Source organism: Lepisosteus oculatus, chromosome 10, assembly GCF_040954835.1.
Source record: "Lepisosteus oculatus isolate fLepOcu1 chromosome 10, fLepOcu1.hap2, whole genome shotgun sequence".
NCBI lineage: Eukaryota > Metazoa > Chordata > Actinopteri > Semionotiformes > Lepisosteidae > Lepisosteus > Lepisosteus oculatus.
Window position 1 is genome coordinate 40,052,662 of NC_090705.1, and position 22,243 is coordinate 40,074,904.

The following is a 22,243-nucleotide window of genomic DNA, read 5'->3' on the forward strand; positions in this document are numbered from 1 at the left end:
TTTAAATTTGAAACATTACTATACTAGTCTTTGGAGGCGGTATTGATGTTGTGTTCCACTGTAAAATCAATCAGCATAAAATCTGTATGCGCAATAAGGTACTTGTACTTTCTTGCTTTTATGGCAAAACCATTTTAATAGGCAGCTCAGGTTAGAGAGTATCTGAACTGAAGTGGTTTTTCTTATTAGAACCATGTAGCACTCTTGTCCAGAGCAGTCGACATACCTGTATGAATATGAAATGTATAGCAACAATCATGTTCATGCAGCAAGTTGGGAAAATTCAATGATTTTTAAGGCTGACAGTGTTGGTGCTCTGGTTTATTTTAAAACCCTCTAAGTAATGCATAATCTGCCCATTTCTTCAACATTATGCATAATATTATTAAAGATGATATTAAAGTTCCAGGTTTCAGGCAAGAAGTGAACAAAGCTGCAAAGATATCGTTGATCAAATGTTATATCCCGGTTTTATTCCAAAATCCAGTCAGTTGCTATCAGTATGCTCATGTATTTGTATTTTATTTAACAGTTAACAATTACTGCTTTTTATGTAAGTAAGTGGCAACTTGATTATACAATGGAGGTTTAATTTCATTGTCAATCTGACACAGAAATAGGAATGAGGATAATGGGCATATTATGGGCATGTGATAGGACAACATTATTCAAAAGTCTGGAGGAAGGCAGATTTTTAAACTTGCAAATTTTGAGTTTCTTTCAAACATATTATTGTAAAATGCTTCGTGATTTGTAAACTTTTAATGAATTTGTGAGAATAAATGTCAAAAATGATTCTGATGAAAGAAGAAATTCTTTAATAAGAATCTTCATTTCCACAGTGCAGTTCATGATACACTATCTCAAGCCTCTTTACAATAAAACATTTTGATTTAACATTTTGTAAAGAGGATCCAATAAAAATGAAGCTTTTGATTATTCACGTGCCCTGAATCAGAAAAAAGCTACACTTTTGCTGTCTTTGAAGTTCTTATGAATTTGAAATGCATTAGAAAAGTATTCATTAAGCGAAAATTTTTTAAAAGATGCAATACAAACTACGAGTTCTCATGAGTATAAGTGGTGCAGAGTAACGTTATGCAGTAAAGATGTTGAAAAAACCTTGGATTTAAATTCTCCACACTGTGCAGGATTTCAGAACACAGCACTGCAATAGAGTGAATACATTCCATTCTCGTTAGTGTTGGCTGAGCTATCAGTGCCTGGTTGACATTTCTGGCACTGTATAACAAGCAAGACAGATGATGACATTTTGGTACACAGCAGACAAAGTTTGGGTGTAGCCCAGACTGAACCAAATAATTTAGTATACATTTGTTCCTGGTTTTGTGGGATTCCTATCCAGAATTCAAATCCATTTAAAGGAGACTAATCAATAAAAACCACTGAATGTCCTGAGATATTTTCTTTAATGTGTGGCACAGTACAGGAGCTTGTCAGCATGATTTTATTGTGGGTCATATTTATTAGACAAGGTGTAAAATCACCGTTTTGCTATATTTTTCGCGTTTCAAAGTTAAAGTGATATGAGCGAAATGTCCAACTCGATTGCCCTTCGTCTTACATCCTCAATCAAGTATTCCAATAGTCACGAGACGACTAGCTATAGTCTAAATAAAGGTGAAGTTCAAAAGGCTTCTTCCACATTGTGAACCAGAATATTTTCACAACAGACCTTCCAGTACCAGAAAATCTCCACACAAAAAGGTGAAAACAGGCATTATAACAGCATGGGAACCCGGGACAGGATTTGACAGACAGATACAGACAGAAAAAATCTGATGTATCCACAGAGGTCCCGTCTGTCTGCTGCTCTGAGTGTTTTGAGAGCCACTGAGCCCAGCCTCTATAGCTTCTCCAGTGTTTTTGCAGCATGTCTGGGAATTGTGCATCAGTCGGCTGATTTATTGGACTATGCTTTGGAATCCCAGAGTGCTTGGAGAGGTGCAAGAGAAAACTTGGACTTGTTCTGCTCCAGCTTATCAATTTTTATATTAGTGTCCTCAAAATGCTTCTGCGCTTGTCCACCTGCAGCAGGCTAGCTCTGAGTTGGCCTCCTGTTTTCCATTAGAGATAAAAATAACAAGAGATTGGTGAGCATTCCAGGCCTTTTGAACCTGGATATGTTCAGAGAAAATCAAGCATCGATTCTAACTATTTTTCTGCACTATTTCAATGTGAAGGCAGTTTCTTCTTAATGTTTCTTCCTTCTGAAAAGACTTGCTTTTCTCTCATTCCAAGAAAGCAAATCGTTTGTTTCTTTATTGGATACAGAAAAAACACAGCTGCCTGAGGAGTTCATTTCTCTAACAGTGTCACCTGACAGGAGTTAAATATAGTAGCACCCTTATTTAATGCAAACACAGAATTCATCCTCCCAATTATTCTTTTGTGTTCTAAAATGAAGAACAGGGTCACCCCGTATAGGTACAGTGTTTGAACTAATAAGCAATTATGCAAGTTCTGAAGGAATTCATAGTTAAATGGGGATTTGGAAAATGAACATGGCATAATAACACCGGCTGTTAGGGAATATTAATGAGGACCCTATGCAGAAAAACCAGGACGACCTCCAGAGGCGTAGTCGATTTAACAGTCCGAGGTCCGAATACTGAAGGCAAACAAACCGGTGCAAAAGTACAAAAATCAGGAGCGGAGCCGGCAGCCGAGAGTCAAAGGCAGAACGATAACCAAAGTACCGAAACAAAACCAGGAGACGTAGTCGGAGAACAAACCAGGGTCAGGAAGCCAAAAACCAAGAGGTCATTGATTGCCAGAAGTCGGGGGTAGCTCTGGCCAGGACAAACCCCAATACTGAGCACAGGGGAGAGTGTGAAGCAGCATTAAATAGGCGGGGGTAAATGGGCTAATTGGGAACCGTGCTGGAATGCGAAGTGGAATGACGAGTCCTCCAGGGGCGTGGCATAACACCGACTACAGCTTTGAAGGCAAATAAAAAGACCGGAAAGTGCTGTAAATATCTAAATGTTTGACGCCCTTGCCCTGTATCAGGTCATCTTATAAATTACAAACATTCTATTTTGTGGTAATAACACTTGGGTTACTTAACAGTAACCAGGCATGTTGCTGTGTTATCCAGGGCCCGTGGGCTGTGGTGTGAATTTCTCAGGGGGACCGTGGGAACAGCTCTGCAGGGAAAATGTAAGAATGGCTAGTCAGTGACCGAACTCCAGCTGGCAGGAATATGTCTGTTTCATTTGCATCGACATATTACACAGGTCTTATTTTGTTCTTCCATAATCCACACTAAAAAATAATCATCATCATGCTCCGCTCAACTTCAAAATCTGTTAGGCGAAGCAACATACAATTTTCTAGTTTTGTCTTGCAACGGGTATAGACAGACTTCATAAAAAGGATCACGGGATGAAAAGAGTAAGGAAATCAATGCCGAAATTAAACACAGTACTTTAATATATTGTTTATTTAACTGAGACATTCCTTCTGGACAGCTATGAAGGTTTCGCTCAGAGCAATGTCTTACACTTACAGTCATTTTCTACTGTCCTGAGAGCCCCAATCAATCTTCTCATCTTTACCATTCACTTCAGACAGGGCCGTGATGTCTTGGCTCACAGATCAGTATATTTCTGCATTTCATTTGGTCTGGACACTTGAATGTGTTCTGTGAGGTTTATTCAGTCTGAGTCACCAATTTAAAAAAGACACTGCTGTCTGAAGCATGGCAGATACCCAAGGTCCCAGACAGCTGTACTGAAGGATTAGTTGTGGGTTTTTCTCATTGCTCTGCTACAAACTGCATCAAGACTCGATGTTCAAACATTATTAAATGAGCAAATGTTTTCCCTGGCAAAGCTTATCCTGCAGAGCTACAAGGGTTGGGTTTCAAAAAATGAAATGAGTTTAGTTCAGTGAATTGAAAGAAATACATTAGATGAAGTCTTTATTGGAGGCGCTTGATGTCATAAATCCCCCTGAGTTATAGTTTATATTTCCTCTTTTGACAGCCATTTTCATTTAAAAATCTGAATCCTTTCATTTGGTTTAAAAACATATCTTCTGTCCCAAAAATAGCTGAAACAAATGCAGTTAGTGTTGATTTGTGGAAAAGAAAACTAATCTGTTTGTAACTCTTTTAAAAAATGTCAACTGTACTTTGAATTACAATTTACCACTTAAGTTTGTACAACATAAACGTTGCCTTCTTTTGCTGTGCAACTTGAGTACCACTTTTCAAACATTTTCTTACAAATATCCACTTTGTTCTCAACTTCAGTAGCAGTGTGCTCACATTCAGTAGCAAATCGGACATTTGTTTGATTATTAAAATAAACTGCTCAAAGGGGTATTGCTTTTTTAGGTTAAATTACATTGCAGTCTGGATGCACTTCTTTGATGTAGCCAGGATGGACTGAATTCAGCTTCCATTCTCAGAGAATGGCATTCATTCAAAAGGTTTTATTTCATTAAACAGTCTCCCTGGTGCCAAGTTTCAATCTGTTTTCTTTGCTAGCCAAAACATACATTAAGTATCACTGTAGTAATGAACCTTAAAAAGCTGAGTTTAGTGATCTCGCACTTTTAAAAATGAACTTCGATCAAAGTTTTTAAACTTTGTCCATGGTGCTATCCAGTCATTGCTACTGTATGTGTGACTTTTAGTAAAAAGTTGAGTTTTTTGCACAATTGTATTCTTAATTTTCTGCAGACATAATTGCTCATTGGGTTCTCATTTAGTAAAGCTCTGTATTCATTCTTCAAATTCTGGTAGAGTATGAAGAAACACTTTGAATTTCAGTTTTGCTTATGTCACCCAGGCCTCACAATAAGAGCAACTATTGAGCTAGAGGTTTGTAGGGTAATTATAAATGAAAACACAGTTGAATTCTCTTAGGCACATATGCAGAAAGACAACAACACAGTCAGACACAATGTGCAACACTAAATCAGAACATTTACAGAGGCTGTCAGTGTGTTACTGGGTTCAGAGACTCATAAATCGTCAATCGTCAAACTGCTGAATTGTCTCTTGAAGGCTACTCCGCAGAAGCAATCAGCCGACGGAGACCTGTGTGGCCAGGAATGACCCTACTTCCCCAGTTTCCCACCTTACATGCAATGCAATTCCAATTACTTATGGTGTGTTGCAAGAACCGAGTTTTATATTAACATTACTTAAGAGTTATGCATCCTTCATCCACTACAGAATGGTGCAGGTTGAATAGCAGGGGTATGTTGATACAATACAATATAATATTATGCAATATTAGATACAGATTAATTTACATACCAGGATTAAAAAAGTAAAAAAGTCATTAAAAAAAGTGTTACGACTAGAAATTTAAAATCTACATTTTCAGATGAATAACACACATTTATACAAACATTGCAAAGAAAAAAAAAGGTGTTACTCTTAGGAATGTTTATAAGCTACACTTCCAAATCAGACAACTGCAAAAAGTCTCATTCAAGATAGACTTTAGCCTCTAATCTTGGTTCCCAAAAGGCTCATAGTCATTGTGAATTTCTGGCATATTAATTGTTTATATACTGTACCGTTTTAATGCAGTTCACACCTTCCTTCTAAAATTCTCAAACGTTTATATACCTCAGTGCAAGAAATCCATGCTTTTTCAAAATGTCATGTCTTCTTTTTCAAGCATTTTACACAGTAATAAAAATAACTCAGATAATAATAATAATAATAATAATAATAATAATAATAATAATATCTCAGAAAGCTCATCAGGATGAAAATCTTTAAGTTTAACATGCCTGTTAATGCCTGTGACAATCTAGCTTCATATCAATTGAACAGAGCTAGTAATAATACAGACCATTATAGGAAGGACATTTCTGAGGTTCAGAATTTGTGCCAATCAAAAAAAGCAGTTATTAAACGCAGGAAAAATGAATTTATTCTATACCGTATTCATCTCCACACAGCTTTATGGCTTTAAGTGTCCCTATGGTATCTTAAACACTGACTCAAATCCTTACATTATCAGAAGTTAAAATGTCAAAAATGTTGCAGTGCCTCAAACATTAAATAACAGGTCTTCTCAAAATTCTTGGTTGATCTGAAAGACAGCTACTAGACAATGCAAACATAATATTTTTTTCTATAAAAGCAGTATCACAGAGTGGCTGCAGAAAACTTTTGACATATTCTTACATCGTCATACAGCACCAGAAATACATTGTTAATCTTGAGCTGCACCAACTCTGTCCTGAATGTCACATTTATTGCAGATGGAATGAACCCCAGAAATACATGAAGCTCATGTTGCAGATTTCATAGTAAAAAAGGATTTGACAGATGAAAATGAACTATAATATAACCCTTAACCTCAATTGCACTCTTTCCTGAAAATCTTCACTCTTTTACTGAATAGATATTGCGATCAAGCTCATGGTAATGCTTCTTCATTTAGATCCCCATTCTGCACAGAATTAGAAACACGTCAATGAACCCCAGAGCAATAAATATCACATTCCAGCTCATTTTAAAGCAGGCTGTAACCTGAGGATCAGGTAGAAAAGTGCAGGAGCTGAAGTCTGGAATTCCTTTTGGAGAAAGGCTGCCCTCAGTACGTCTCACCGGCTCCTATCAAATGTTTGCCTCGACTGGTCACTTGGGTGGTAAAAACACAAGACGGTAAGAGAGTCTGTCAACAGGAAAAGGCCACTGAGCTCGACATGCTCATACAGTATTACTGCTCGGACTTGTGTTTCAGTCTCTCAAGAAGTAAACTTCTGTAATGGTCCTCTGGCCTTCCTCTGTATGAGCCACAAGCACATACAGATCTAGAATGAAGGTAGAGCTCTGGAGGTTCAACATCAAACAATCTAACTAACCTAACTGGCACCTTCAATAATAGGGCATATAAAATACTTATAGTTCAGCTGGGGAGCTGCGTCAGCATGCGTAGGCTGCAAAGGAACAAGTAATAGGTTTATTCCATTCCACAGCTGAAACGTTGTGTTTCCTTTCTTCTCCTTTCAGCATGGAATGAACCTATTACTTGTTCCTTTGTGAAATACTAATATGTATCCACTTTTCTCAGGTTTCTAACACGTGACCAACCATCACGCATGACAGTGACTGCGAAGGTTTAAGGGAGGCTCCTGGGAATCACAGCTTCCTGTCCAAACACTTTGACCTTCAAAGCATTCTTTAGGGAAGAGATGCACACCATGCAGAAACTCTTCTGTATAAGACCGTTTACCTTGAGAGACTCGCCGATCGGTGACGGGACAAAGAAGAATTTTTCACACCAGAGCCAGGCTGCAGGATAGTTAACAACCGCAGGGAAGGGGGCTCTTTGTTAGGAGCCAGTTACTGCATACTGCTGCGCCCGGTACTGTCCTAAACTCAGCGAGTTTCATTATAGAAGCCCTGAAGCGCCACAGACACCTGCGCAGGTGAAAATGAAGAAACAGAAAAGTCCAACAGAATTCCTACAGAAAACATCCTGCTGAACATGTGTGAAAGATGCTGTGTGGGTGTGAGCCGTGCTGCATTCGTGTCAAGCTATCATGTGTGGTTAACATTTTACTATCATAGGCGCCAGAGTGTGCCGAGAAGAAAAGGGTTGGACGAGAGAAAAAATAATGGCTAGGAATCGTTCATGAAGAACACAGGAGGAATAAATGTCAACCAGACAGGCAATTACGTAAGTCAATTAAAATCACAGAAATATTCTATTTCCTTCTTCTCTACCACTATATCACCCCATAACATGCAGTACCGATGACCTAACCAATTAATAAGTACAAAACTCTAATGAGACATCCAGCCAAGTGTACAATGACTTTCAAACAAGGGTTAGAGCATTAACCAGAATTATGAAGTGAAACAAGTGTTGTGTAGTGAGCACGTACAGTACATACAGTATGCTGGCCCATACGGTTGTAGTTTTTGTGGTTTGGGACAGATTTTAGCCCATTTCATGTATTTCATCAGACAGTTATCATTTTTTTAAACTCGGATAAGTTATTTCAGATGCATGACTCTCTGTGTTGAAGAAAAAAGCACGACCCAAATATATCCAAGGATCACATAAGCTTGTTGCAATGGAGAAGGAGAAAACAGAAGGGTTAAAAAGTGTCACAGGGTGAAGAAATCAATAAAGCCAAAAGAACACGGAAGAGTTTGTTAATATTTTACCACATGGCACCACACGCTGGACAACAACGATTTTGTTTTGGTTTTTTTTACAAAAATAAAACTAAAACAAAGTATACATGAGTCAGAGAGGTAATCCTGGCTTCCGAACAAAAGACAAAAAAGACAGGATAAAAATATGAAACCAATGCATGTAAAATGAAGTCAGAAACCCGTCTCCAAATAAATACAATAAAAAGGGAGACATATTCCTCTGCTACATGCTCGAAGTGTTTGTTCGCCTTTTCTTGTTATTTTGCTTAAAAGTCGGGTTCAGACGCCAAGATTAGCTACTCTCGTCTGCCTCCAGAAGCTCATCGAGAAACTCCAACACCTCCATCTAGAATGGGGAAAAGCACAAACAAACAAAAATGAAACGTTTTCTCATGCATCCAGCTAGCAAAACAAAGCTAAGCATCAAACAGAAAGCCATGAAGTACACCTGCAACTACGCATCTTCAAATCCCACACCCAAGGATCTGCTTTGAGTTCCACCTTCTCCGTACTGATTTTCAGGACCTCTCTTTCTCTGTAATTCACTTGAAATAATTGACTAGATTGGTTCCCTAAATTAACTGCTACTAAATCTTTCATTATTGTTTTAGAATGCAATATATCCTGGACACTGGCTGCAAATGTCACATCTGAACATGTGCTTTCTTCATTCACCGATCTGTAAATGTGGAATCACACTGTGTAAAAGGCATTGCTACCTGGTTATATGTATCACAAGTACAGCTACAGTTTTTTTACTGTTTAAGAAATGTAGAGTTATTTTTATTTTGACACTGACAGATTTAAATACTAATAGACTAACAGATAGATATCTTTCAGTGCTATGATAGAAATTTAGTGTAGATTATGGAAATGCTACATAATTCTTCAAGTGAGTATCATGCCAGCAGGGAATTTACTGCTCAAAACCATTACTAAAAGTGCCTTTGATAAGATAAGATATCACTGACATTTAACAGTGACACGGTTGAACAAAGAAAAGAACTGGTTAAGTTCTTTAACAGTAAATTGCTCTCTCATATAATCATCCCCTTTTAGTGTAATTTCAGGAAAAAAGTCTGTCCATTTTTTACAAAAACATAACATTGTCTCATACCATATTTGTATCTACAGCCAGCCCCATTCAGCGTAATACATTTTGGATACAAAGCACAATAATCTGAGACACAAAACAGAAAGTTTCATCATGGGAAAACAGTCACAGAATTTGTTATCTCTACTAAATCTCACTGTAACTACATCCAGCCCAAACTCTCGTCATATGTAAGTTCAGTCTGCCATTAAATAAACTTAATGCTCCACTTCCTGAAATTAAAGGACAGGCAATGAGCCAGATTTCAAATCAATTCGAACTGAAACATTCCCACCACAAAGATCTACAAAGTAAAATTACTACATTAATCTGAGAGGCCTGAATCGGTAGACAGGTTATCAATTTGTATTCAGCATTATTTTAAGCAGAACAAACTATTCACGTAAGAACTTTAGAATTTATTTAATGTATAGTCTTTTGCTAAAAGATACCACTGCTTATTCTTTCCCTTGTTTTGATAGTTTCAAACTTACCAAATAACTTTGTGGTACCTTCAGAAAAATATGCAACTCAGTACAGAAACATTGCAGCAGGGCACTTTTGTAGATTCTATAATGTTCCTAAAATATTATGACTAACATACTGTATAATATTTACACAATGCTGCTGCAGTCAAACTGTAATTTTAGAGCTTCACGACTTATTAATAATGTTCATAAAACATACCTAAATTATTCTAAAAGATTTTGCATCAAACCCCTTGAAGTGTTTGGAATTCGGCAACAACACTACGTGTCTCAACTAAAACATTTAGTTCCAGCAAATTGCATCCTAAAAACACTGCAAAAATGATTTGTCTAACATGACTAAACCTGCCACATTTAGAAATTACTACTACAATAACTTTTCTAAGATGGTTTATTTACCATTAAAATGGTCATAAAAGCACTTGATCATAGCACAATACAAAACATGTAACCTTTTCCCCCACTGCTTAAAACAACAAACCTCAGGCTGGCGATTCTAAAGCTGACGACACTGAAATTCACTTTGATGCAAAGTCTGACACCAAACAGCTCTGCTGTAACTCTCAGTGTAGAATTTTAAATGGAAGCAATGGTGTTTTATTATAATAGAATATGAAAATGCTAGTGTGTGATGTCAGTGGGGGTGAGCCCATAAAATAATTGTGGGAGGGCCAGTAATCCTCAGGTTCTGCCTCTTACTGGGCTTACCGAAGCCTCTTACCGAGTCGGACCCTATTTCTCTTGTGAGAAACATTGGTGTGCTTTCTAATCCCAGTCCTCGTTTAGAATCTCAGAGTGAAAAAAGATTTGAATACCCGTTTCCCATTCACGTCATAAAGCGTGTTTGCGTTAGATCTTGTCTCACATACTTTTACATGCCTTTGTATTTTCCAGCACTGATTAAAGCAACTCCCTTTCAGTCCCTGTACAAAATTAATTAAGGACATAAAAAAACTGTCTGACTCCAAGTTTCCAGTTGTGCTCCTGTTATAGCTTTGCTTGCATCTCCGGTCAGCACTGGTGCAGTATCTGTCAGCACCCGTGTCTTCTGAAAATGCGCTCAAAAAAAGTTTGAAAGCAAAACTTCCATACAATGGGTTTCGCATGCCAGTGGTTCACGCCAGCTAGAATGTATTTTAAGTCAGCCCAAATCATTTTCCTGCAGTTTGATGTAAACAGTTTAAATAAATATCAGCATAGGGCAATGCGTTGCCAGAGATGAAAATGACCGGGTTTCGGCCCTGAATGTTGTAGCACCTCCGGTAGCGACAGATCCCTGAGGCAGCTCCTTAGCTTCCAGGTTATGAAGCAGGGCAATAATGAAAGGTTTCGCCTCGTCAATAGAGGAGCAAAAGGTTAACGGGTGGAGACCGGCGTGGGAAATTACCCCTGGTTTGCTAAGAAAAACAAGTCAGGATCTGTTTTTGTTCCTAGACAAAGAAAAAATGTCCAATTGAGGAAACAATTAGTTTAAATCGAGCAACTGATCTGATGGAAACCAAATGACTGGTGCTTGAGAGTCCCGACTTAGAATATTTCCTTTTTTTAAAATACAAAGCCGATCATTTTATGGTATTTTCTCCTCTCCTGCCTTCATCTGAGCGAAGCTGTCCCCAGGTAACCTCAACACGGCAGACGAGCTAATTAACGTGTCACTAGGTGGAAAAGGGCAGGATGAATAAGTGCAATTAATAAGAGTGTAATCAAGACTGTAATTAACAAGGTAGTGTGACTGTTCCATTCCCTTCGCCTGGAATGCAGGACTGTAACACAAAGCGCCTCTCAGCACTGAGCTCAGCAAATAGTTTCCTCATGATAACACACACAGCCTTTCTCTGTCTCGGCGACGTGGAGAGGGGCTGCAATTAACAAGGCACATGTAACCCGATTAAAACAGGGCTTGCAAATGCTCTTCGGGTTTCCCGTAAAAGGCTCCCGTAAGTGGAGGTGAAAGACCATCCATGTGCTGACATGCCCCAGTGTGAAACGACAACCATTATCCTAATTCTGCGCCCCTCCTGCAGTCCAAACCACTTTCTGACTCGGTGGCTGCCACTGCTCAGAGAGTGACAGAGGGAGTGAATTTTGTATATCCCATTGCTCTGAGGGCTATAAGAGGGGAAATGATTTGATCAGGGAAAGGAAGATCTATAGTACTTAATTGGGATTTAATCAGCATTTACAAGGTTGGTATTTGATTGACAGGATACATTGCAGTCAACAGAAAGACAATGTGGAGTAGGAGACACAGAAGGCTCAGCAGACAACATTTTCCAAAACGCAATTAAGGGGCAGAGCTTAGTCAGGATTTTCATAAATCTCATACTTTGTAGATAATGGGGGCTCTCCATGAAAATACATTCATATCAGAATCAGCTATTAACAGTGCAAAGCAAATTTCTTTTTTAAAGACTCACACAGGATGTTGGCGTAACACTTCAGCCTATCACAAAACTCCCAATAAGTAATTTTCTGTTCTGTATTTATAATTAATTAAGGAGGATCTGTAAAATTCTGCTCTCACTGTGAAAGTATAGAGTTCTGGGTGTCGATCAATGGCAAAAAATCCCAATTAGATTCATTCCATATTGTAACAATAAAATGTGCTGAGATCCAAGCAGGGTGAATCCTTTCAATAGCCACTGTACTGTCACCTTCAGAGCCACTGCTCTCAAAGTGGCACGTAACACTTGTGTCCTCTTCCTGGCAGTGATCCCACTAGATCAGTAATCTTACATGTTGTAATAGCTGGCCCTACAGTGGAATGTGGAAGAATTCATTTATTTAAGACAAAGCTTGCTTTGCTTTGTGTGCTCATATTATGACAATGGTATAACATTTTTAGAATTTTCTTAAGCAAGATAATGTCTAATCTGTAAATCCTTCCATGATTGTGTTCCTATTTCAAATCTAGAGGATACTGTACATACATATGTACACTGCTATGTAACCCTCAGTTTCTGAGTTTGTTTGGAAAACCCGTTAAAATTGCTTTGAAAAAACGTTTTAACATACGTACTAGCTGCTGCTACATTTTGAGAAAAACTATCCTAAACTTTAGTATTATTTGAAAGAAAAAGACTGGATGTACAGGAAATCATATTTAAGACGTGAGATTGATATCACTATTTACAACATATCATAAAAGAGAAGACAGCGATTTGTTTAGCAAGGCAAAGATATTACAGAAACTAGAAATAAAAGTGAAGGAAAAAGTAATAACAAGATCCTCTCCTACAGGTCCTCTGCACAGTGTTTTGAACATGTCTCAGGTCTATTCAGAAATGGTTTACCTCAGTCCTTTATCATGCATACATGTGCATCGTGGTTGGAAAATGGCTGTGAGACTCTGCAGGAAGCCAGACTACTGCAGTGTCGTGTGAATGCGTGTAGTTGGGGGGTTCCTGCATTCAACCCAGATGGAGAAACCATTTCAACATTTTACTCCAAGAAAAGAGTTAACAGTTGCATTCCCCGAGACAGTGGTACAGTGCTGAGAAAACTTATACAGGACAGGGCTTGTTCACATTCAGTCCTTGTTTACTTGTTAATCAGTTATTTACCCCCTGGTCTACTTACCTCCTTAAATAAAACGTAGTGTAGGCCTAGTGTATTACTTCACATGAACTGAGTCTTAATTCCTTTTTTCTCCCTCATACACCATTGCAACCCATCACACACTGAACTCATAAATATAAACCCTTTTGATTATTAAAGAAAAGACTGGTTTTGATTTAAATGGGGGTATCAAGATAAGAAATCATAGTTCACACCATTATGCCGGGCAGTTCACCCCTTTGTTCCTAATCTCCAGCAATTTAAAGAACACGATCATGTCATATTAACGTTACGTTCATAGATTTTCAGCTTGCTAAGTGTATCTTCATTCACCAAGGCTCTCGTGCACAAATAAAAACTATTATTATTACCATTATTATTACTATTATTACTATTATTATTATTATTATTATTATTATTATTATTATTACTGCTGCTGGATGTTTTCACACCCTTCTCTGTATCTCAAACAATGAAGCACAAAAGTTTTGCATCAAGTTCCATTTCACACCATCTTGTAAAATCCAGTTCAATATTTCTGCTCTTGCAACACCTGAGTAAAAAGCAAGTCCTCTGCTGAGCAGACCCCTGGAGCCTCAGCAGTGGATATTTAATTCTCTGTAACCTTTAGTCGCTGATTATCCTCCATAACCGAGGAAAAGATGCGGCCAGATCAACCTCCATTATTCTGGAACTGAATGCAAACTGAATCCATCTGATGGAACAACCAACTAGCGAAACTAAACGTGGGAGGCTGAACTAGTCGCGTTTTAATGCTCAAATAATCTTAAAAGCTCGAAGCAAGCAGTATCTTATCTTCATTACAGTGCAAAATAAGAAGAAACAATACAATCTGAAAATAAAATCACCAGCAGTTTGTTTTTACATGGCACTGTACAACTGTAAAAGCTGGCTACAGCACTAAAACCTTACTCTTTAACAATCGATTTTTTTAAAGACACACTGTACTTAGATTCGCAACGAAAAGCACGTTATAGTGAGTGCGGAGTGCCACCTAGTGGTGTGTTTTAATACAGCACCTACTTCTCAACGGTTGATGACTTGGCATCCGACATATCCCGAATGAGACATGTAAACTCAAGAGATGCGAGTTCTTTGAACTACATTTACAAAAACCGAAAACGCACGATTTTCTTTTAGAAAAAGTTCTAATTTGAGAGGAAGCGTGCAAGCCGACGGCGAGGTGTAAGTGATCAAATATATTTTCACGCCTCAAAAGGAATCTGAAAGCCTTAAGCGATTAAGGTTTTTATAGGACCATGTGCTGCAAACACCAAATACCTGGTCACGCATGCAAATGATGCAGAAAAAAACACAAATAATGAGGGTAATGCTACATCTTCAGAAAGACCTTCTAACTATACGACCTACAAGAGCCTGATCTCAGAAACTGAAGCCGGGTCTGTTTAGTACTGGGACGAAGACCTCAGAGCAAACACAACAGGTCCTGTTGCAAGTGGTACCAGTGGACCACTGGGACTACCCTTCCCAGTGCAGTGACCCAATGCAGTGATGGAGGACACCGCTGGGCACTATGGTGGGGAGTGACAGACAGACGTTAGGGGTGCATTTGCCCGCAGTCTTTGGAGGGTTCTCGGATCTTAACCACAACGATGGCTGCCACCAGTGAACACCTCCCATGAGCTACTTCCTCAGGGGGAGCGGAATATCTGTACAGTTCCACGGGCTCGGTTGTCACTTACGAGTGAGTGCTGTGATATTGCGGACCTCTTTTTGTTGGATTTTATTCCATTTGGAATCCCCTCCAGCTCCGTACCCTGTCTGTGTTTCTGTCCGGACTCCTGACCCTGCCACGTTTCGACTGGGCCTTTGGATTCTGCTAGTGCTTCTGCCTACCGACTCGGCTCGTTGTCGGACCTGGGCTCTGGGTTCGCTCGGTGCTCTGCGGCAGTGTCTTGTCAGTTCCAGACTTTGCTCGGTCCCCGTCTAAGGCTCTGCACTGTGATTGCCTGCACCACGCTTGCCTGTTTCCTGTGCCTCCTGCACACACCAGGATGCCAGTTTTGCCTGCCTCTGCCTCTCTCGCCTGCACTTGGGTTCAACTTGCGACCAACTTCACCTCAGCGTAAGCAGCGGGTGTTACACCATTAAAGATCAAATGACACCGTTCGGAAGATTCGAATCCTTAATCCTGTTGCTCTGATAAAATTCTACACGTGATTTGCCCCATCCTACTTAATGCTAGTTCCCCTTCATTTCAGCTCAGGCGTATAGGTGGGCTGCTGGCACAGAACGGCTACAGAGGGTCCTCTCCTGTATGCAAAAGTGTTTGATCCTTCGAGGTGAAGAGCACTTTTCAAATCCACCTCGCTTGCATGCCCATGTACACAGGTGGGTAGATCTGTAATATGCTAAGATCCATCTTAAACAAAAGCTGCCTTGTGGCATGCATTTATCTCATAATGAAGACCCTCCTCGTACACAGGGAGGTCTGGTCTGGTGTCTCATCTGCAGCCTACAGTAGTTTCACCTTGTTCCCTACGCTTCTGGGATAGTCTCTGGATTGCCAAAACAGGGATAAGAGGCTTTCGGATAAAGGATGGGTGGAATATAAATATCCATCCCATCTTCAGTCTGCTTCTCCTGAAGAGACTCATGGGAAAATATAACAGGATTTCTTACATTTTCTTGTTTTCCAAAGGCTACTTCACCTCACTGCTCATTCTCACATTCTGCACCACCCTGCACATTTAGTAGTGCCTACATACAGAGTCATTACACTTGCATTCACAGGTACACCTTCGGCTATAGAATGTCTTCGCATGTGGACTGTGTGAAATGTTGACGCATTACTCTGTGCTAAAGATACGTCCATGACTTGTACTGCACATGAGAAGCACCGGTCTTTGTGAATAAGAGCCTCTGAATATGACTTCTACGCATCTGTCTTCTGCAGCTGTGTACTAAATCTTTGTGAATAAGACCTTTAAATAAATCCGGTAACATTAATCAGTTCTCAGTGAGTATTACAGTATTACCGCTTATATAAACTGCATTGATTATATGCAGGTCTTAAATCCAGCATTACTGTACTACACTGAAGAAAGTATTTCTCTCTGGTGTTTTATTTCCACAAGCCATTTTTATGTAGAAAAATGGTTTATCTTAACCTCTCTTTATATACATAGTATAACTATGAATTTAAAATAAAAATATGTAATTTTTTGGTACATAACCAATATACCAAACACTTTACCGTTATAAAATGTTCTATATTACAAATGTATTGCTACAATTACCTCAACATCTTCATATTTACTAAACCTTGTCTTTACATTTTTGCAAAAAGACCAAGGAGCACAGTGGTATATCCTGCTTGATACACATGCTCTCATTCCTAGTCAGTCCCACAAATATACATTTCTCAAAAAAGCTTTGAATTCTTGTTAACACTTACCTCATCATCGGGCTGTAAATGCTGTTTGGAAAATTCAAGCAGGTTTAGCTGCATGGTGGTCTGATTGAAATATCGAACCGCCTCCTGAAAATTACAGAGGAGAAAAAGGAGAGAATTGATGGTTTTTGAAATGTCTTGTCTCGGTTTGCGTTGCACTTTGATATGAATCGTCTTAAAAAAAGCAGGGAGTCTCAAATGCCACACTTATTTCATAGAGCAAGTGAGGTTAACGTCCTTATGGACTTTTCATGTCTGCTAGAAGTAAAACAAGTCTGTGCACGAAGGTGCAGAGCCTCTGAGAGCCTTTTGAAGTGCTGCTTTAGCTTCCTGACCACTGAACCATACAACAATAAACCCTTGCAGGCACTGCAGAGCAAAAGTTAAGATAAGGGGACAGCATCAGTAAAACAGACTTCATTCAAACCAGAACATGTCCCCTCACTGGCAGAAGTGTAGGTTTTTAGACAATCAGAACATTTCTTTCCCTATTCCCACTGCAGGGCAGCCCATACATTGGTGGACCAAAGTGGTTATTTGGAATGTTTTCTGTGCAGTTGCTGCTGTAATGTCACGCACAAGCCTTGGTGGTCTTTTGACAACTATCATTGGCTATCCCTCGGGATCAAATGGCTTCCAGTAAGTGAGTTGACTGATAAACCCTCTGGCAGGTGCTGCAGGTTGTGTGAGGAGATGTCAGACATACAGTAGATTGGTCTCTTTGACACCTTACTTTCTTGTCTGGGTCACAAACTGCTGGGTTCCTTCCCAGATATTCTTCATCCACTTGGTGCTTTCAAGGGCCATTATCTCCCGGGAGTCGGTGATGTTATTGCACGTCTTCAGATTTGCTTTGACCATCTTTAACGGGCTCCGCTCCTCCTAGTCTCAAGAACAGAATCTTCTTTGGAAACCTGCAGTGTGACATCCAGACGATGCAGCCATCCCAGCGGGCAGGATCTTTTGCCTGTTTTTCTGTCGAAACAGCGCGTCGGTGATGATTTCGGAGAAGGAGAAGGATGCTGTTCGAGCCGAAATTTCAAACTCCTTCGTTGCCAATGTTTTTGATCAACTCACTGGCGTCTCTTCTAACTCTGGCATTGCAGTCTCCAAGTTCAAAAGAGTCCGGCGGTCTTCAGGGCTTCACAAAGAATTTGGCTGAGCTCGGGGTGGAAAGCTTTCTTGTTTCACTGTCTTTTTCTTCCGGCACAGGCATTCGCAAAAATCATTAAGGCATATCGGTTCCCTGCCAATTCGAGATGAAGAGTCTTTGATTCTAACAGGGAACGCAAGGAAGGTGACAGACGATTAAATTCTTGACGGCAAATCAAACTCCATAAATCTGGATTTTTTCCCCGGATTTAACTTTCCAAGGAAAGTACTGCCAGGTCGACTGCCGTTGTCCAGCTCTTCGGGTTTCACTCAGAGTGGAGATGTCAGCATCGTATCTCCAGAATTCTCATACGCAGGGCTGGTTCTGGACAGTCCATAAAAACTTTCCAGGTCCCAGATTATTAGAATCTTTCTGGGGTTTGTTTGTTTTTTTTGATCACACAGAAATGATGCCCCTATGTTATCACAACGAACAGCCTCGGTTTCCAATAAAAGTTCCCCAAAAAAACAGTCCAAAGGGTAGGGATTTTAAAGACTCCCATGGAAAAACACACTTCATCCGGAAACAGAATACTGCTGTCTATCACTAAATACAGAAAAAGATTCCTCAGATAGATTCCCCAAAACCACACCTCGATTTAACTCGTTTAATTTCTTGACTTAATTTAAGTCATCCTAAACCGCTCCCAACTATGGTGAATGAAGCCAGCAAAATCAATACACCCAGTACAAAACGATTTCCATAGTGCTGGAGATTAAAATCAGAAACTTACAGCTCTGGGCTGGAAATCCTCCTCTGTGAGGTCCCATTTGTCTTTGTGATACCGATAGTAAACCACGTTGCTCTTCATCACTTCATCGTTGGGATCAAACAGCATGTAGCTCGCCACACAAGGCACGGCATTCTTCACATCATTTACTGCCCGGCAAAAAACACACAGGAGAAGATCTGGCTTAAAAGCGCTAAGCTGTTTTAAACATTTGTGGTTTTGAATTATTATACCTCTGCTGTTATAATATAAAGCACAGTGCTTTACAAATCTTGCTGATCTGAATCAAGACGTGTGAAAACAAGCTCACCAATCAGCAAAGAAAGAAATGCATACTTTTGAAAACCCTACGCACAATCTGTCCAGCACTTACGTTTGTAATAGGCAAACTGTAGGTAATGATACATCGTCGCCACAAACTTCTCTACAACAAAGCCGCCAACCACTGGAGTGAGCTGACTCTCACACTTCACTTTGCACTCCAGGACCTCTGTGTAATGGTCTGCAATCACAAAAGAGGAAACAAATCCCCCCCAAAAAGGTTATACTGTACACAAGCACAACAAAGCAATGTACAGTATCCAGAAAGGGTTCAAAAGTTAGTTTTGAGCTTTACCTGAGTTAAGGATCAAAACTTGTAAAATCTCCTGTAGCACAGCCTTAAAGAAACTAACTCCCCACATAAATATTCAGATGCTGGTGTTTGGTGTCATTAAAATACCTACAATTAACAAAATCTCGCTTGGATTAAATGTGAATTCCCTGTCTCAAGTTTCTTAGTTTTCGAAAAGCGGGGAATCCATTAAAGATTCTCACTAAACAAAATCAAATTTTAACATCAGTTAACATAACATAACAGATAAGAACTGTCAAATCACAATTAATGAGTCTGGATCCCCTTAAGGAAAAACGAACCAGTGGACTATTGAAGATACAGTATCTGAGCCACCTGCTATAGAGGGATAGAAATCCTTGAAGTCCCTGATCTCCCTCGATCCCTCGCAGGCCGCCAGACACTCGTCGTAGGTTTTGAAGAAGTTGGTCAAAGCCAGTTCCATGTCCGACACCGAGGTCCGGAAGTTATCGCCGTTGTAGGCTCGCACTGATCTGATGAACAGCGCCTGCAACAAAACGACACTGCCTTAGCTCGCCAGCAGCTTCATTTGAAACTGAGGGAGAGGGATACTTGCGCCGTGTCAAAATGCAAAAGAGAGCTGTTCTGCTCTAGTCGCTGTGGCAGTGGGAATGACCAGACCCAGCTGAAAGGCAGCCCAGAGTTAAAGGCATCACGCCTGGACTGCTTTTCAGCGCAGACGGCAAATAACACGCCTCTGCCGGCCACAGCATCATCACTGTGGAGATCAGAAACTGCTGGGAGACAGCTTTCTAGGCCAAACAGATCTTTCTACTGCAAAGCATTTGCTGCAGGTGGAAGCCTTCCCTCTTGGCGTTTAGACTCCCACCCAGTAGCTGAGCAATGGTGAGGAGGGTTACTGTGCTGCACGCTCAACGCCATGCCTGCGTCACTCTATCTCTCCAGGAGCCCAAGCGGCGCGCAGAGCTCTTGCCTCGTACGACTTGGTCTCCAGGTCGCGGAGGTGCTCCTCTGCTCCCGGGAGGCTCTTGTAGTAGGCCATGTTCCTCTTCATCATCTCGTCATCCGGGTGCTTCAGCAGGAAGGTGTGGGCTGCCGACACTGCCTTGGCCAGGTTATCGGACTACGCGAGGGACAAGGAAGAACAACTCAGGTCACGTCCCCCGGAAAAGACACACACTGCCGCCTGGGTCATACAGTATTCGTGACCAGGTTTGACCACACTGTAATAATCAGCCATTAAGAATAGATAATGATTATTAATAATAAGTGGGAATCATTCATATTACGTATTACTAGCACAGCGAATGAGGCATGGTGGTGTGTAGTAGTTTGTGTTGCTGCTTCACAGTGCTGGGGCCCTGGGTTCAGCTCCGGGCTGTGTTGAGTTTGTATGTTCTCCCTGTGGCTTTCCTCTGGACGCTCCAGTTTTCTCCCACAGTCCATCAGACATCTTGGTAGGTTAACTGGCTTCTGAGAAACCTGGATCTGGTGGGTGTGTGTGTGTGTGTGTTTATGCCTGTGTCATGGACTGGAATTTTAAATCCGTTAAATTCCAAGAGGAAATATATCTATTATTACCAAACATTTATGACTATTGTTTTTTTTAAATATATTTTAGTCGTTACGATGTGCAGCATACACCTTGCTTGTTTATGAAGAGGAATGTGACATCTCTGCACATTAAAGAAGGGGAAAAAACACACGGTAAGTTCATAACTTGCTTGACCAAAAGCATGTGCGGGGTTAAAGATCAATTTACATGCGTGGCCGATTTTTTACATGACGCGACACCCACAGAATACCTTTGGATCAATGGAGACAGCGGATTTTTTTTTTTTACCGACCGACGAAAGGTAGCGACTGCTGGAGACAGCCATCCGTACGTGGCAAGGAGAAGCCACGCCAAGAGTAAGCGAAGACCTCCAAGTGAGAGAGTGACTGGATATCTGATAAAAGTGAGTGCTGGATATAAAACTGTAATCCTTTATCGATTCTAAAATTATGCTCAATAAGGACCGCGACAACAGAGAGCATTCGTAGGTGAAAAGATTAGCAGTGGAGCTGCAGAGATTACGGTAGCAACTCTTTCCCCTACAAGGGGAACCGACTCGTATTTAATGTTCGAGGTCTTTCACATTAGCAAATACCAGGAAACGTTCTGGTCGATTATAACCATTACAGGTTGTATTCTTACTTTGAAGCAGGCGTACTGGAGGTATTTGTACGGTTCTCGGTTCTCAAACTCGTCCACGGTGTCTCGGCTGGGCATGGTCTGTCTGAAAGCCGGCAGCCCCTGCTTGCATCTCTTCAGGCACTGCGCCCGTTTCATGATGTTTCCGAAGACGCGCAGCTCGGGAAAATCCCCAAACTTCTCCTCATTATCAAGCCGGACGGTGCTGCAGTTCAGGTTGCAGAAAGCTTCGCTGTCTTTCAGCAGTCGGTAGAGTCGCAGGCTGACTTCCAGGTACTCCACGCTTTCTTTCCAGTTCTCCCCCGTGTACTGATCCAGCGCGTACTTGTACGCCGAGTCCAGGGGCATCAGTTCGTGCCTTGGGAAACTTCGGAAACTGTATTTCTCGTATTGCGCCTCAACAGCCCGGGAAAGGCTAAACAGAAGAAAGGCAAAAGTGAACAGGGAGCGAGCTGCCATTTCAGCTACTGTGTCGAGGAGGTTTCAGGGATAACTTAGCCTGCCTCCGCAACCCCCACTGCGCATTCAAATCACAGCCCACTTTGGCTGCTATGGTCGGGTCACGCAAGATGGAGGGCTGGGCGAAACCGTGACTGGCATCCCCTCTGTGCTATGGGGTGGGACGCGGGGATAAAGATCGTTTTCCAATAGGAGTCCAACAGCAAGAGAAAGTTCACGAAGTTTGGTTGTGAGAAAACGGGGTACGTGGGGTTTCTTCGGGCGTTACTAATTCAAAGGGAACGGGAGCAACTCGGAGGCTGAAGAACAACACCACCACCTTCCTTTTGGGAAAATGATTAGTGACTTTAAAATCGTCCACACCTTGTCTTGT

At 40.7% G+C, this 22,243-nt stretch overlaps 1 protein-coding gene across 2 annotated transcripts; it reads right to left on the reverse strand.

Annotated features, from left to right (window-relative positions):
• Positions 1–3,448: 3,448 nt before the first annotated feature.
• On the reverse strand, positions 3,449–22,213 carry crtap (cartilage associated protein). 2 transcript variants are annotated; one of them, XM_015357063.2, is made up of 8 exons: positions 21,415–22,213; positions 20,191–20,340; positions 19,572–19,743; positions 18,996–19,124; positions 18,626–18,771; positions 16,743–16,826; positions 13,039–13,149; positions 3,449–8,510 (listed from the first exon to the last, which is right to left on the reverse strand). In XM_015357063.2, the coding sequence occupies exons 1-7, from the start codon at positions 21,868–21,870 to the stop codon at positions 13,051–13,053; spliced, it is 1,236 nt and encodes a 411-aa protein (XP_015212549.1). In that variant the 5' UTR covers positions 21,871–22,213; the 3' UTR covers positions 3,449–8,510; positions 13,039–13,050. The 2 variants fall into 2 exon arrangements, with proteins under 2 accessions (XP_015212549.1, XP_006635688.1); XM_006635625.3 differs by lacking the exon at positions 13,039–13,149 and having other exon boundaries at positions 21,415–22,206.
• Between the last annotated feature and the right edge of the window lie 30 nt (positions 22,214–22,243).